Genomic DNA, 17732 nt, shown 5'->3' with positions numbered 1-17732 from the left:
TAAATAACCTCAGTGTGTAAACTGGAACAGCTCACCAGTGTATAGATAGCACAGAAGGTCAGTTACCGTTTAATTTCAATAATTTTTTATACCAAGCATTGGGGTGTTTCATATAAAAATATAATGTAAAATATGATTTTGAACAAAAGCTAAACTGTGATGTCTTGCAAACTATGAGAGCTTGTTGAAGCTGTTTACTTAGCCTTTTTGTGTTATGGTGAGCTCCATTTTAACCCAGAAAGGAGTGACATTTGACCCCCACCCCACCCATCTCCACCTGTCCACACAGACCTGGTTGCGGATGTAGCCGTGTACAGCATCTTTCTGCAGCTGCAGGGCCTGGAACGCTGCTTTCTGCATCTCCTCCTGTAGAAAGCAATCAGATGGTTGCTCAAAAGGTATGATTTTGATTCACACAGTTAAGATTTCTCCACCAGGCTCTCATGACACTTGTGACAGCTACGTTATTTACATACCTCCTGCAAGATGTGGGCGATGGCTTTTGACTTGTCCAAAACTTGGAGGGACAGCATCTTATCAAACTTCCTGTCCAAATTCTCTAAACTGTTATGAGACAATGGAAGAGAAACCATATGCTTGAGTTTACAACATGTTTCTCTAAGGCTTGGTTTGTCAGGGCCACTCTAGTTTGCAATGTTCACATCTGTCTGCTTAGATCTGGTGTGTGTGTGTGTGTGTGTGTGTGTGTGTGTGTTAGGGATGGGCAAACGATCAAAATTCATTATTCGATCATCAAAAAAATTAACAATCAATTATCGATTAATTGATAAGCGAGTATTTCAAAAGAGAGAAAACAAAAGAGTGCAGTGCAGACTGTCGCCGCAAGAGAGCGCAGCTGCCCCAGTTTTGAGCTTCAACCCCCCAGGCCAAAGAGGAAGAATGGCGCGCATGCGCAGTTCACCCCTGGGTGTTTACCGTTGCCAGCGAGACTTACAGGCTTGTTTTCAGAAAAACCTCCGTCTTTCAACAGCGTAGTGTTTTCAGAGGCCTCAAGGGAAGCTGCCGAGGCTTTGGAGAGCGATGAGAGCCTCCGTCTGTTCCTGATTTTTTACCTGGCATAGGTCCGGCGGGGGTCTCGTAGGCCCGTCGAGCCGCCGTGCTCGCCGGCCGGAAGGGTCTTGCTGGCACGGCGACTCGCCGGACCTATGCCAGGCATTGTAGGGGAAACACTGCGACTATCGATCAAAATTATTTGTGATCGATCAAAAGCCTTCACAATCAATCATCGATAATCAAAAATTGATGCCCGTGTGTGTGTGTGTGTGTGTGTGTGTGTGTGTGTGTGTTTATGTGTGTGTGTTTAACCTTCTGTAGGCCTCAGACACCAGGTTCTTTCTGCGAAAGTCACTGGCCTCCTGGAGGAGACTCATAGCACAGCTGTCTGACAGCATCCTCTGCATGGCCACTAAAACACACAGAGAGGAAAGAGAGGGGGCAGGGTTTAGAGGAAAAGAAAGTGTGTTGTGAATGTGTGAGATACTACACTACAGAGAATGAATGTGATCAGTACTTTTCATGACAATCAGCCTATGCAATATCTCATGTGCAGGGTTGACATTACATCCTGATGGTGACAACAGAGAAACGCTAACCAAAACTGAAACGGTACAACATCTGGGGAGCATGAAGGTACATAGTAAACAAGAGTTGGTTGATTTCCAGTTTTGCTTGTCCAGTCTGGTGTACAAGCTTAAACAGGTTTAAATTAGTGCAAAACAGCTGAACTGGCATTTCTCATTATGAGTCTTTCTGGCAAATTGAAAAGGAGCCTACATCAGTGACCTGTGCTGACGGCGTCAAATCCACCTTATTGTAATAAGCAATATGTCAACTTGGTTCACATATCATGTTTTTTATAACAAACTAACGAGCCATGCGTAATTTACACCAAAGGGAGGTCGATAACATGAAGGAGATAAAAATTCAGTGGAGGTGGAAAGTGGGAACATGCAAACGGTGTTGTGTTTGTTTACTAGAATGTTCATGTGTTTTTTGGGGCAACAAGATGAATCATGGCAGAATAGTTGAAAGAAAACTTAAACTGTGCCAACATTGCTACATTTTGGATTTGAAGCCAAAGAAAGGGGAAAACCAAAAAAACATAGATAAGGCAACATGTAAACACCGCAGGAGGAAAGTCATGGCTGCACTCAGGAGCAGCTACTGAGTCAAGGGTGACACTTAGTAGTAAAATTAGGTATACTGGTCCAGTCTGGTGTTTGGCTTAATATCAAACCAGTTAGACATTTTTTACACTGGTCCAACCCTATGGTAAACTTTTCTTGAGCACATTTTGTCCAGATAATAGTGAAAAATCAAAAGGTGGGGGATTCACAATAATCAGGAATCATCATCTGGAGACCATGAATTTTCACAGTATATTTCTTTGCAATCCAAATATACTTGGCACAATATCTTGCTCTGGACCAAAGTGTTGGATGGCCAGACAGACCTCTCTTATTTCATCAAGAGAACCAGAATGTTTAACACTGATATAATTTGCTTTAAGGTCTTGGGTTGATGGTGTGCTCCATATATTTATTGTAAATATGTAAATTAATTAAATACTTTGAAATATTTACATTATTTTTTTTGCCTGCTTGATTAAAGTAACAGTCTCTGGCACAATGAAGTACCTTTTTGGGGTCCATGGTTTGTGATTAACAGAGCCACTCCAGCCATGACTCTACCAACAGAACACTGTTTAGGTTAAGTACATATCAGCCAAGCTCCTCACCTGCCACCTCCTTCTTCCTCAGTGAATTGGCTTCCTCCTGAGTGATGGCAGTCAAATGCTCCATACGGATCCTGAAGGAGAACATTTTTCAGTGATGCTCTGACTTTTTACATAAAAAAATGTGTGAATTGTAAGACAAATTCAACTAATACAAAGTACAATTGCTTTATTGCAATTAATCTAAAAGTTGTGTGAATAACACTTAAGTATAGATAACAAAGTTATTTATAGGCTGTCTTCCATGAACTTTCTGGACTCCCTGAATTTAATTTAATAGGGGAAGATTTCAACCACTACCCCTTGTAACTCTAAGGGGCAAAGGGTACTTTGGAACAAGGGGTAGAAGTAAAGCTAAGAAATGGGATTGGGCCCAATGCCCTTTTTAAACTTTGTAAACATGTAAAATCCATCTGACAACTATTAAAACAACGACAGTTATGATCTAGAGGAAGGTGTATCTCCACGAGAAGACTATGAGACAGACATAATGTTAGACTTAGACCTGTAGGCATGGCACTAGTCTTCCAGGAGGAATGATCACAGTGACCAAAAACATATGCAGATGAACATAAGTAATAATTTATCAAAACAGACTGGGAGAAATCTGAACATGTCCATTTTAAAGAATATATTTTCTTACTGCCTAATTTATTTTTCGTGACTATGCAGTGTTAATGTTTTGCTTCTTTATGGTGATGTTCTTAAGGTCTCCTGTGTTCTGTCATGTGTTTTTATTTTCCTTCCCCTTGGAAAGCACTTTGTGCATCTTACTTGGTGCACTAAAGTGCTCTATAAATAGGCCCAGGCTGGTAAGTGGAAAACAATTGGATGAGTGCTGCTATGTGTTGGAGAGCATTATATCTTTTTGCTGTAATAGATGAGTAGATTATGGATCAGTGGTCTGTCCACTCACCGTTCCTCCTCCAGGGCTTGAAGAAACTCTGCACTTTTTTTCTGCCTGGAGAGATCAAAATACACATTGTGTAATTAGCAGAGACTCATCTGTGTGTACGAAGCATCTACAATATGACACAGATTCATACAGCAACTTTACACAACTAAACAAAGAATACACTACACAGCCACTTCCTTCAAGTCCTACCTGTTTTTGTCCATCAGCATGTTGCTGATGCGACTGCTGATGTTGTCTTCAGCTTGTCTGACTTTCTCCAGCACCAGCAGCCTCTCAGCCTCCTGAGCCCTCTGCTGCTGGCTGACCCCCAGCTCCAGACGCTCTTGCTCCTAAACAGACAGATTACAGACATTAATGCAGCAGAAATCAACAAAGAAACACACTGAAAAACTAGAATTACTGCCCCACGGTTGTATGCCTCTGTGCACCAGTCAAGTTTCTCTTACAATTTACATCCATGTCTGTTAAAACATGGATGCTTCACATACACACATCTACCCCGGCAGCACAGAAGGTCTTGGAGGATTATTACAAGATTACATCAACACAGAGACATACAAACAATCGATAAAATGCACATCTATCAAGCGCTGGTGCGAGTGAGTACATTGTGTACCTGTCGGACTGAGTTGAGGATATTTTCCTTGCGGGAGTTGTTCATGAGTATAAGCTGGGTGTGCTCATTTTTCTTCTCCTCCAGGTGCCGCTCAAAGTCCAGCTTCGCCTGGTTCTTCTGCTCCTGAAGGACAGAGGGACAAGTCAGCATGTCCTCCTACTGTACTCTACGTGTACAATGACAAATCTTAAGCTTTGCAAATGCAGACAGTAAAATATAAACTAATATTAAAAAAATGTATTTAAAAGCCAACTAATAAGTTAAATAACACAATGACTACTGACAAATTATATTCACTATTAACGTCAATGTCTGCCTCTTCAGCTGCTAAATGTTCCACTATATTCACCGGCTAGTCTCTAACTATGTCTATGTGCTGTTTGGTGCTGAGGAGGTAGTGCACAGTGTATTTGTCAGAGCTGTTGCTGTAAACAACACAGATCAGAGTGAACCAAAACAGTGATTGTGTCACTGTAGTCCCATACCTTTCTCTTCTCGTAGTCACTGAATCTGTTCTGCAACAGAAAGTGACAAAAGAATGAATGAGACTTCCAGTAACCAGTTAATGCAGTATAGGCAGCAATGAACAAGGTCCAAGTGAACAGCACTACATGGTCATAAAACTGACTTTCTGCTTCTGTATATGGTTGTGTTGTCACCTACTGTACCTGCCAGGCCTCCTCCAAGCCATCCAAACAGTCAGAGTTCTGTTTGCCACAATCATTCTCCAGCACCGGCAGGAGATACTGTGATGGGGGGCAGTACTCCTCTCCCAGCTCTGAAAACCATGTCAACAAAGACATCCAATATTATTCTCTTAGAGAGTCTATTGACACAAGAATACCTTTTAACCTTTTTTTCATTCTCTTATTTCCACTGAAGGATGACATGTCCTTCTGTAGTAATGAAATTCCACAACAACAACAACAAGGACTTTGTCATATATCACTTTGAATCAAGGCTCAAGTTTTGTTTGTGTTGCACAAAGTTTTGAACCCTGTAAGAAGCCACAGTTTAGTGTAGCTTTATTTTCTGTGCTACAGAACTCTATGTTATCAAAACACTTTAAAGTAGAGACCAACTACGAGTTAAAGTGAATGTGTGCCAGGAACGTAAAATTGAGGGGTTTTTGTGTGTGTGTGTGTGTGTGTGTGTGTGTGTGTGTGTGTTGCTGCTTTTCAGAAAGGCACCGGTGATGTCACTACCGCTCCTTTAGTTACTGTATATTTTCACAATAATAATAATAACAAACTCTATTTATATAGCACCTTTCAAAACACAGCTACAAAGTGCTGTACAATAAATCTAAAAACACAACTAAAACACAAGAAGAATAAAACAAATAACATGTCATAAAATGTCAACATGTCATGAAATGTCAACTAGTAAAAGATAAAATAAGGCCAAATTTAAAATCAAGCTAATAAAAGGTCATTAAAGTCAATAAGATAGCAATAAAATAAACAGACAGCTCAGATAAAGTCAGGATATGCTTTACGAAAGAAGTATGTTTTAGGAGAGACTTAAACGAAGCCAGTGACTCAGACAGCCTTATATCCTTATGTCAGACAGAAACTATTACAGCAAAGACAGAAAAGCGTAGAAGCATATCGGCCGCACATTGAATGCTGCTAGTGAGTATTGTACTTTTATCACCGTACACGTTGTGAACTTGTTGTTAACTGTGTAATAAATCCTCTGTTAATGTATCATTATGTTAGCTACTTAGGTTTCCTTAATGTCAAGATATTGTTATCACAGAAACTGATAGCGTGCCGCTACTGTTTTCCTGCTGAAGAAAAATGTTACGTGGACACAGGCCCTTAGACTCCAAAAATAGCCAATTACGGTGCGCTTGTAAAATTGAAGAAAAAACAGCTGAAAGCTTAAAAATGCTTCAGTGCATTTACGTGAGTGAAGAATGAACCATTATGTGGCCTGTGTAGACAGTGGAACTGCTTAAAATAGAAGTACTGTTCTAACTGTTCTGTCACACACATAGAAGACAGACAACCCCCTCCTGTGTAGCTGGACCTTCAGATTTATTAATGAGTTTAAAATTTTGTTATCTGACATTATTCAACTGAATTAATTTAAACCTTGTTGGTGCTGGCCAGCAACACTATTTAAAACCTTGTTGGATAACCTCATTTTCACGATGTTGGTCCTACTCTGTTGACAATTTGGAGAAATGTTGTTTTTGTTTGTTTGTTTTTTTACCAAGCAGAAAAATATCTATACATATTGATAAATCTACATGGTAGTCATGTGAGTGTGTGTATGTGTGTGTGAACAGTGGGTACCATAAAGTAACCCTCACCGGTGCATAGGAAGCGTTGGATGCTCTCTGTGCCTTCTGTACACACAGACGCAGGTGGGTATGACATCGTGGCAGCATCCAATGTAAAGCTCTGTCACAGTACACATACACAAAGAGTTTGTTTAAAACCATATCTAAGTTTTAGCCCTCCTGTATTTCTATCAGTTTGAGTCCCAAATACACACCTCTAAGGTTCGGATGTAGACCAGAGCTTTGGGGAGCTCGACAATTTTGTTGTCACTCACATCCAGGGTGCGCAGGCTGCATAAAGAACCAACTGAGGATGGCAGCTCACTGAGGCAGTTACCTATACAGATACACAGTGATGTAGAAAAACATAACCAATACCGTTTGACTTGTACATGTCCTCTCACTCATGGGAGGAAAAATGAAGTATCATACCCTTCAAATTGAGCGTCTGCAGAAACCGCAGATCCCCGATTGACTCAGGCAGGGCCTTTAAACGGTTCTTTTCCACATTCAGAATCTGATGGAACACAAAATAGACACACATGGATGGTGAATAGCATTCACTCACACTCATTCCCCTTCATCAGGAGTAAAGTTAAAAATGGCTTTACCTGCAGTGACGCCAGCTTCCCAATGTCTTCTGGGAGTGAAGTGAGCTTGTTCTCATGCAGATCTAAAACCTTTGAAAGCAGACACATTCAGTCAGGCTTTTTTGTGAAGACGAAGGGGTGAGAGATTAGAAAAAAAAAAATCTGGTCTTCTCTTCAGTGTCAGATTAGATGCTTGCTCACATGTTGACTATAGCCCCTTTAACACTGCCTGTTCAAGGCGGGTATATCTGGCCGTTACACCGGGACAGAGTGGTTTTGCCTTTAAGCCGCCACGGGAGGTAGAAATAGCGCCAAAACTGTGTTTGTATAAACAGGACAGCCAGTATGACAAGATCATGGGCATGACAGGTGTGACGTTTTGACGACGTGTTATGTGAGCTATCCACCGCTGTTAGCAATTAATGGCTAACTTCATGAAGAACAAAGGCCGTAAACGTCTGCAAATTGGGATAAAAGTGAGGTACGGGGGCTCCTTAAACTACCTTCTCAACGTCATGCAGTAACAACTCTGTCAATCGCCCCATCAACCATCGTGTCAACCGCCTAACTGCAAGAGTGTTACCCCCTAAAGCAAAGCGTTTTTAAAAGCGCCTGCTGCCACTATGATGCACAGCTGCAATGAAAGGCAGGTCAGGTGCTTTGTTAAACACTGGCAGAATACAAGCTAGCTGCATAATGTGGCATCAGAAATCATTGAAACTACCATAGATTTCTACATATTTGGACAACTTACCAGTTATCTGAAGTTTGGTGGAAATATTATACTAGGCCCAGTTTTTCTTTTGGTTGTCCTTATACGTTACTGACACCATAACTGTGTATTTACACACCAAAATTATCGGCTCCTCCATCTTGTCTTCCTTCTGCCTCCATGATGCCTGCTAATTGATCGGCCGGGCAGGCAGCAACCGCCACAAGTTCAAAACGGCAAACTTAGCGTGGCAGAGCAAGGGCGGCAACCACTTCATATCCCTACCAGCATGTTGAAAACTGCTTCCTCTTTGCTGCCTTCCCCTCGTTTAAATGACTAGAGGCAGCAAGTTAATGCGCAGCAATGTGGAAGCCCCTTTGTCCTCCAGCAGAAGATGAGATCAGCTGCCATATAACAGGGACAGTAAATGATTGTTATTGCCATGTTTTGGTATTGTTGTTGTTAATAAAGCGCTGCCGACACGTATCTTTTATGTCACACAAGAGGTCGATTCTGCTGTGTTGGTATGCTGCCTAAAAAATCACATACTGGAGCGGAATGATACTGCTGTCATTTGGTTCTGTGTAAAAATGCAAAGGTGGCATATAGAAGGGACTTTGTAGCAGCCCTATAGTACCATCTCTGTGTAAAAAGGGCTTATAAAACAGAAGCAGTAACTCTGTGACTTTATATTCCCACAGAAAACCTGGCCTCACACAGCTTTTAGTTAGAAAGAGAACTGCAATCCAGACCAAACTATCCATCTTCACAAATGTCTCAAGTGGGCAACTGGTTTCAAAATCATATAACACTGTAATACAGTTTTAACAGGCACTTTAATTTCCCATCATGCTTGTATCTGGTTTGCATTACCTTTAAAGCGGCAAGAGTGCTGATGTCACATCCTTTGGGCAGCAATGACCTCAGTTCATTATTATGGAGGATAAAGACCTAAAGTAGAGCAGCACAGGGACATGTCTGACTGTTCAGCCAGGGACCCACACAAATACTGACACACAGGTGTTGCATACATAGTAGTAATTCTTACCTTTTTCTGTAGGACCTTACAAATGGAAAAGGCACTCGAGGGAACCTGAGGAAGAACAGACCACAGATGTCATCATCTGCAGTGCTAACCACACACTGATGAATACCTTGTTGATCAGCAAAAAAGTGACATTCACTGATGGCAGTGGAAGATGTTCTTCTGTTGTTTCAAATTCATTTTATGCAGGCTTAAAACCAGGGCTCCAGACTAAACCTATTCTGTCTTCTGCGGACAATAGACAACATGTCTGGGACAAACAGAGGTCTTCCCCTGGACGCCTTAGAGTCGAAAGGACGCAGTAAACTCACTATCAAGGCGTCAGAGGATACACCCTACTGTCTCCCTCATAATGCTACATTGTGAACAGCAAATCTGTGTTGAAATCCAAAAATAGAAAACTAAACATGGTGGCAGATGTATGAAACCCTGCACTTACACATTTCAAAAAACTCTCTTACATACTTATTGCTAGCGCGCTATTTGTTAAGTTTTGGTGTGTCAGTGGTGACACGGTGGTGCCCAAGGTTGCTGACCCTTGCATTAAAGGTTGTTTCATAAATTTGAGTGACTGAATTCGTGCTCATTCAAAAACAGAATGAACGGCTGAATGACTTTAAAACTGTTCAGTCATTTTTGTTTGAAGATTTCTTTGTTTCCCTGTCACAAAGGGGTGAATAAATAACAACATAAACCAAATAAACAACAACAAAAACAACCCATCAGTATCAGCCATCGACCAAATTGCTATTTCAAACATGGGTATCGATATCTGCCCAGAATTTCACAATCCGTGCATCCCTACTAACTATCCTCCAATCTTGCTCTCAGAAAGAGCAGGAATAAATGAGAAAGTGGAAAAAGGATCTGAATTAAATCCCAAAATGCTGAACTGTTCCTTTAAGGTAACTTAACAATATCTTCAGTTGTACTAAACCTTGCTTTCAAAATTTAGACAAAAAAACCATTTGATGTAATATCAATGCAGTAGCTGTACTCACTTCTGACAGCTCACAGGCTGAGATGTCCAGGATGTCATCAGCACCTGCCTCCTTAGACTGAAGAACAAGAAACAACATTGATTAGGTTTGGGTTTGGGTTTGGGTTAGACAGTAAAGACACATAGTGCAAAAGGCAATGCATTTTTGATGAATATAGAATACAGCCTCATACTCCTAAAAATACAAAAATGGCCAGATTGTCCCAGTGTTATCATGCAGGCTGTTGATGCAACCCTCAGCACCAGCAGCAGCTGGTACACATTGTAACATACCCTCTGAAAATTATTTTTGAGGAGGGATTTCTGTGTCCCTGTGATTTTGGGAGCTGTCTTGCCTTGGCAGTTAGCTCGGTGGGTGGGTGGGTGGGAGGGAGGGAGGGAGGGAGGGTTGGTTGGTAAGTAAGTAGGTAGGAATGGATGGATGAATGGACATTTTAACGTAAACACACTCTTCTTACCAGGCACAGCTGATATTCCAGTCTCTTCTTGGAGTCGTCGCTGGGCTTCCTCTTCCTGAAGAACAGAGGCATCCTGAGTCCTGCCTGTCCTGTTGTCTCTCAGCCTGCTGGGTTTTTCCTCCTGTCCCTCCACTACAACAAGAACCACTCCAGAGGACTGATGGACGGTTGGAAAGCACTGACAGTGCCTGCACACTGAAAATTAAAAAAATCCAATAGTCAGGTAAAGCAACATGACTTGAACTCATATTGCAATAACCCTTTAGAAGGTCAGTGGTTCCCAACTGGTCCAGCACAGCACACAGTGTAATGACACAATCAGCATCATACTTGGGTTTGGCCATGTCATCCAGCTAGTTTACGGTCTTTGTCAAGTAGATGTCCATTAGTCACTCACTCTACGTGCCGGAAATCCACTGTACTCAAAACTGAGGAGTTCTTTATAGACCTGACATGTTTGCAAGTCACTTGCAGTCCATTCAGAATGGACTCAAGACCCACTTTTGGACTGCGACCCACCAGTTGGGAGCCACTGTCCCACAATATGCCAAATGATGACTGTGAACTAATTAAATGTGTCTATTTTAAGTTAAAGCTATCTGAATACATTCTTGGCCACATGGGAGCAGCAGAACATGCTGAAAAAACAGCACTAAAATATTATCACCTCAGAAAGTTGTTACAGTGAACATGTTAATCTTAAATTGTTTGTTTACACATTCAGCAAACACAGAGCAACATTATCATTCATTTGGAGTCGTGTTTCTAAAAAGTCAAATTCTTAATAGCCAATTATTCCCATCAGCTCCCAAAATGTTGATAGCATACATTAAACATAATTTTATTTACTCACACGTCTTCCAATTACTCAGTTCTATTATTTCACGGCTGTGCTCTCAGCTTTCCTAAAGGGTTTTATGGCAGAGGTGGGTCATTTCACCTGAAATAAGACAACATCTCCTATCATTATAAAAATGAATGTATATTTTTGATAAGATAAAACATTAACACCTAGGAAAAATAGCAGAGGGGCTATTTCACATACAAAAATACCACATACTGTAGGCCTAGTTAATAGGCCAAGTGTTTAGGATACAACAGTCACTAGTTTGTTTATGAGACAAGATGCCAGGATCTGAATACCTCTCCACCTCTGCTACAGTTTCCTGAGGGCAAACCTGTCTCTCATTTATTCTTTCACCCACCAGGAAGTTCCCTGATTTCTGATCAGCTCGCATTTAATGAGTATTTCAGTATGTTTCAACCTGCTCTATTGAAAAGAAAGAGTCATTAACTTAAATGTGCAAACCTACATATAGGCCTGCTTTTATTGATTACAGAGTTAACCCTTTGTGATTCACTTATGCGGTGAGTCTTCCTGCAGCTACATAATAAAGGCCAACCAGCATGTTTCCATTTGATTTGGGTGTACATGGACAGTATGCATTAGCATTCTTTGTACAGCAACAAACCACCAGAAAACAGCCCTACCAGGCAGAGTCTGTTATGCAACCCTGCTGGACTTAACCACTCGTTTCAAAACGAAAGAATGGACGAAATAAAAGTGACCCTTCAAGCTGGATTGCCTCGAGGTCTGGCTTTCTGAGACTACTTGAAAAGAAAGAACTGACTATACCCCTGAACTGTTAGATGGCCGACACTGACAAGATACTTCAGCAAGTTCTGATTCTCCATATTATCTTGACACTGAAAAGCAGAATATGCATCCACTAAAGCTACCATGTAATAAGCAACCATCACAGCTGAGTGGTGAAGCCAACAAAGATGTGATTAGAGATGCAATTTCTCTGACAACATGGTGGCTCTAAGACAACTCTACTACTACATGAAAGTCAATGGAGAAACCCCCTACTTCTCTGGAAAGTCATAGTCCATATATGTTTTCCAAATCATGTTAAAGCCCCAGAAGCTATGAGGGTGGGCTGAAAAGTTCATGGGCTGAACAATGAGCAATGAAATGGCATGCATTGAATTCAACCTTTCCTGATACTAACTGCATTGTTTCCTTCTAGATAAACCCACATTTGACAGCTAATTGAGGACTTTGAATATCAGTACTAGAGACATTTCATGAACACAGACAAAATTTGGAACTATGGTGTTGTCAAATATCTGCAGAAAAAGGAGTTAGCCCCCAAGGACATTCATGCTGACATGGTTGCTACATAAGGGGATGATGCTCCAGCTTTATCAACTGAACAAAAGTGGGCTGCTGAATTCGAGAGGGGTAGGGAGAGCCTTTAAGATGACCCAATGTCCAGACGTCCTGCCACAGCCACCACCAAAGAAAACATTGATTGTGTTCACCACAAGGTTATGGATGACAGATGTTTGACTGTTAATCAGATAGCTTATGCTGTAAGCATCTCCCATGAAAGAGTAGAGAACATTCTGTACAACGAACTTGGCACGTCAAAGTTTTCCACTTGGTGGGTGCCACAGTTTTTGACCCATGATATTTTCTGTTTCTGATGATGAGGTCAAATTTGTTGTTGAGGACTTTTTTGACCATCAGAGTGAGAGCTTCTATACCAAGGGGAACCAAGCACCGCAACACCGATGGAAGAAGTGTGTAGACCGTATGGGAAACTATGTTGAAAAATAAACCACATTTGGTCAAATTCAACCATTGCATCATGGTCAACCTACAAACTTTTCAGCCCACCCTTGTAATGTCACCTCTCCTAATATATGTTTGAGGAGATCTACAAGATCTAAAAATGTGATGTTTGCCAAGACTGACTGCAGTCAGCTTTCCACGCACATGAGCTACTTATTCAACTACAAGAGCTTGCAGCAAGCAGCAGACAACCAGTCCTTGTTGATTTAGAAACCTTTCAGTGATGTCACATTTCAAGGGTGATTCTATGTGCAGGAGCTGTTATCGTCCAGGTACTTTAGACACTTAACTCCCCTTATCTTAGTAATGATAAGAAAAAAGTGAGAAGAATGTGTGAGGAAATTGGAAATAGATAATAACACACCCAGGACCAGGACATGTGAAAATGAGCAATTGTAAAATGGGATTAAATAAATAACACAAACGGAAAGGTTATATTGAATATTTTAATCTTAAATAAACTATGATTATTCAACCTATTTCAGTTACTCGTTCATCTTTTAATTTTTACTTTAGATTTATCAGAATGTGACATTTATTTATTTTTTGGTAAATTAATATTTATTGATTTTAAACATTTAACAAGTTACACAAATACATAAGAACCCCCCTGCCCCACATTTGGTATTATAACCTATATGAAGTAATAATAATTTTCAGTTAATAATCATAAAAAACTACATACATAAAAAGAAATAAATAACATTATTATTATCATTATTATTATTAGTAGTATTATGAATAATGCAGTCAAACAAAATATATCATTTGAGCACACATTTAGGACTGGGTACAGCACGCTATCCTCACATTGGTTTGCATCCTTTATCTAAGCCTTACATTTCCAAAGCATCTTCAATGTCACTTTTTTTTTTTTTTTTTTACAAATTCTAAAAACATTTCCCAAATATCAATAAACTCAGAATCCCTATTTCTCATTATATAGCTGAGTTTGTCAAGAGCCCAACTAGCTGTTAAAGCGCCTTGCCTATAGCAAACATAATTCAATCATTGTCTTCTCTTTCCTAGGCAGAATAAAACTGTCTGGAAAGATGCCTAACAAGCAGCCTAGGACTTAAAGGTATTGGGGATGAGGTCATCCGAGACACAAACTGCCACACGGCCTCCAGGAATTTTTTATCTGAACACACTCCCATAAGCAGTGAGTCAAGGTCCTTTGATGTATATTGTACTTATAGCATTGATCAGCAATATTCTGATCAAATTTGTTCAGTTTCAGCTGTGTGATGTATGTTCTCATTACCCAATTATATTGTAGTAATCTCAGTCAAGTACTGATAGTTTGAGTTTGATTATATATATATATATATATATATATATATATATATATATATATATATATATATATATATATATATAGTATCCCATTAACTCTCTAACATGTCCTCTTGTAAGTCTTGAATCCATTTCATTCTCTTACTTTCAGTGTTGTCCTTATGGAAATCAACCAACAGACTGTATAAATTAGTAGCCTGACCTTTTCAAAAGCAATTCTGTGTAGAAAATGCTTCTAATGATGGTTGGTTTTTGCAAAGAATTCCTTAAGCATGATAAAACATAGCTTCTAAGTTGTGAACACTTGAAAATGGTCCTGTGGCAAGTCATATTTCAACCTCAACTCATCAAATGACAATTCATTGTTGTCCTTATGAAGATCCTGTCATTCCATAAGCCCTTACCTGACCACATTTTATAGCCCATGTCATTTTTTAGCCAGGGTTCATTGCCCCGTATTGATGAAAAACATGGAAGTGAGGGGGAGTAACACAAATATTTCTGTACTTCAAGCCAAACAATAATGTTTTTTATGTTTGTTTGTTTGTTTGTTTGTTTGTTTTGACGAAAGGATTAACTGTAATTTTCTGTTATTTCTTAAGGGGAGCTGAGTATAAAAGGCTACCCAGAGCTAAACCTTCTGCAGATAACAATTCAGTTTGTAACTAAGGAAAATCAACCTCTCTGGAAAACCAAGACATTGCCAAACGTAACAGGGCCATCCTTTAGTACCACAGAAAATTTGGTATTTGTAACCCACTCCTGTCGTTAGGTAGATACAGAAATGTAAGGATATATGGAGCTACATTAGGGTCAAATGTTTTGTACTTGAAAAAAAATAAAATTTGACACTGAAAATTCATGTGTTGATCTTGAATTTTGAAAAATACAACAATGTATTCAAAATAAAAATAAGTATATGAACGTTTTTTCAGGTTAAATATAATTTTGATTCACTTCAGTAATTCTTTTGAATGAATAATTTATTTTCACTTTTCACTTCCATATATATTTTAACATTTGAGGTCTTATTTTTTTCAGTTGCATGTTTTATCTTTTCAGATTCAGATCTTATTTTTTACAGTTTCAAATCTTATTTTTTCACTTTCAAATCTTTTTTTTTTCAGTTTCAAATCTGTTTTTTGAGTTTCAGACTTTTGACCCTGATGTGGCGTGGGGGGCGTGGCATCAACTGAGAGGAGTGGGGAATCATGAGTGACAGTGCCTTCAGGGAACGTAGGAACTAAAAAAATTCCAACTCAACACTTATATACACTATATTCATGTGACTGGCAGTGTAAAAATTGATGCCAGTGACAAACTTCCATTTAAAAATCTGTTATAGACAGTACTGAGCACCAATTGCAGTAAAAGAGCGATAAATTATGTCAGATTTTGCAGTTCAACAGCCACATTTTAAGTGCTGATATGTCCGATTTCCACATAGCACTATGAACGCAGCGTAGTGTCCACTTCGCTTGCGATGATGGCGTCCGGTAGGTCGGGTCAATCTGCTGGAGCAGAAATTTTCTGTTTCAAAATTCAAGATCAACACATGAATTTTCAGTTTCAAACTTTATTTTTTCAAGCACAAAACATTTGACCCTAATGTAGCTCCATAAGGATAAGCCTTGGTATCCTATTTTTACAAATAAAATTTGAAAGCAGCTTTCTGATTTTTGGGAGAAAAAGGTGGTGGTGACAGGGGAATCGACTAGAAAAGATATAAAAATCTAGGTAATTTGCTCATTATATTTAAATGTGTTCTGCCATTTACAGATAAACGCAAAGTAGGCCCTCCTGTCACATCATCAGGCACTTTAGCTAAGAGAGGGTTCAGTTAACTGAGCTAGGGGAGTTTCTCGCTGGTGTCATCATATTCAGTGACATTTACAACAAATTTAGTAACGTTATTCCATACCAAACCATTTAGTATCCACTTCATTAGTTTAGATGTATAGATAACGTTATCTATTTGTATGTATCTGTTAAAGTAATACGGGCCCAGTGGGTGCGGATGTGGGCAAGGAGAGGGAGGATTATCGTAAATTACGTAGCTGACGTGAAGAGCGTAACTAGCACAAATACAGCCAAAAGGTTATCAACCAAGCTACATTTTGTACTATACGTTATAGGCTAACAACCCCTGTAAAGATACCCATGCCAACTAAGCAACCATATAAATATTAGCTCACTGTGTGTAGTTAGTTAGCCTGCTTCACACCAATAAAAGCTTAATGTCAAGGCAGGTAACATTAGCTTCCCATAGCAACCTGCCACTCTGGCAAATTTAGCAAACACAAGGTAACAAAGCTAGCACGTTAACAACAACCCACAAACTGGAACAACATGACGAAGTTAAACTAACGGAAGATTTCATACTCACAGGCTGTGTGGAGGCTGATTCACTACCCCTTACTCTTCTGAGTAGCTGGGGAAAGTAACGTTAAACGAGGAGTTTCGGTGTTTGGTAGCGTTGAACATTAACATTTAAGGTTAGTTGGTGAAACCGAAAGTATGTTCTCCGCTATTTCCCTAGTTCCTTAAGATACGATGTTTACAGAAATGTTTCCGATATGAGCCCTGTCCAGCTGATATCTCCTCCCCATACGAAGGTTGCCTATCGAAATCACAACAACTGCGGCTCATCTTCTTCTTTTAGTTAACAGCAGATTGCAACTAGCGTTAGCTATATGATGCCCATCGCCCTCTGCAGGACGGAGTGTGTCATGACCTCAGAGCAGAGGTGGGACCAAGTCATTGTTTTGCAAGTCACAGGTTAAAAAAATAGTGCTGATACTGTACGTTCATAGCACATAGTACTATTAACCAGTACCACAACAGAATGAATTTTGTATGTTTTTGTCCTGTCTTGTTGTAATTTACTCATCTCATACTAATAAAAAATTCTAGAACTTTCTCTTCTTAAATTTGTAAGACAATTTCTGTAAAATATTGTAAGTTGTTGCATTTTCATTTCAAAGGGAAATAAATTAAAGATGTTGACTTGGATGAGGAAACATTACCGCATTTCACTGATCCTGGCTTCCTTACACTGGCTACCTGTTGCTTTTAGAATAGATTCTAAGGTGTTATTATTGACTTACTAAGCCCTGAGACACTTTGCTCCAAGTTACTGCACCCTACGATACTCACATGTATGGTTGCAACTGTGTGAGATTTTCACAATATGATAATCGTCTTAGAAAATATTGCGGTTTCACAGTATCACAGTATTACAGAATTTATATTATCAGTAAGAATGACCATTAAAGGAATAAAAACTCAGAGCTTATTGTGGGTTGAACAAATGTTTTATTACTATAATTGAAACTTGAAACCATTTTGTTAATGGAAGCATGTGTAAAAAGTCTCCCCTTAGAAAATAACTAAACTAAAGGGGTGATTCAACA

General features: G+C 39.6%; 1 protein-coding gene across 4 annotated transcripts in view; it reads right to left on the bottom strand.

Moving 5' to 3' along the window:
• Positions 1 to 16973, bottom strand: part of lrsam1 (leucine rich repeat and sterile alpha motif containing 1) — a 30202-nt gene extending 13229 nt beyond the window's left edge. The window contains exons 1-20 of one of the 4 annotated variants that reach the window (XM_049603757.1): positions 16706 to 16973; positions 15733 to 15833; positions 11236 to 11287; positions 10383 to 10577; positions 9926 to 9982; positions 8928 to 8972; positions 8753 to 8830; positions 7189 to 7257; positions 7010 to 7094; positions 6793 to 6914; positions 6608 to 6698; positions 4956 to 5065; positions 4773 to 4802; positions 4288 to 4410; positions 3861 to 4000; positions 3672 to 3716; positions 2759 to 2829; positions 1327 to 1426; positions 477 to 564; positions 292 to 366 (exon numbers count right to left, since the gene is read on the bottom strand). In XM_049603757.1, coding sequence (XP_049459714.1) covers positions 292 to 366; positions 477 to 564; positions 1327 to 1426; positions 2759 to 2829; positions 3672 to 3716; positions 3861 to 4000; positions 4288 to 4410; positions 4773 to 4802; positions 4956 to 5065; positions 6608 to 6698; positions 6793 to 6914; positions 7010 to 7094; positions 7189 to 7257; positions 8753 to 8830; positions 8928 to 8972; positions 9926 to 9982; positions 10383 to 10454 — 1401 coding nt within the window. In that variant the 5' untranslated portion in view covers positions 10455 to 10577; positions 11236 to 11287; positions 15733 to 15833; positions 16706 to 16973. Of the gene's footprint in view, positions 1 to 291; positions 367 to 476; positions 565 to 1326; positions 1427 to 2758; positions 2830 to 3671; positions 3717 to 3860; positions 4001 to 4287; positions 4411 to 4772; positions 4803 to 4955; positions 5066 to 6607; positions 6699 to 6792; positions 6915 to 7009; positions 7095 to 7188; positions 7258 to 8752; positions 8831 to 8927; positions 8973 to 9925; positions 9983 to 10382; positions 10578 to 11235; positions 11323 to 15732; positions 15834 to 16705 lie in introns of all 4 variants that reach the window. The other 3 variants (XM_049603756.1, XM_049603755.1, XM_049603754.1) reach the window with 3 other exon arrangements.
• Between the last annotated feature and the right edge of the window lie 759 nt (positions 16974 to 17732).

This window comes from Epinephelus fuscoguttatus, linkage group LG18, assembly GCF_011397635.1.
Source record: "Epinephelus fuscoguttatus linkage group LG18, E.fuscoguttatus.final_Chr_v1".
NCBI lineage: Eukaryota > Metazoa > Chordata > Actinopteri > Perciformes > Serranidae > Epinephelus > Epinephelus fuscoguttatus.
This window is presented reverse-complemented; position numbering and strand designations above follow the sequence as displayed.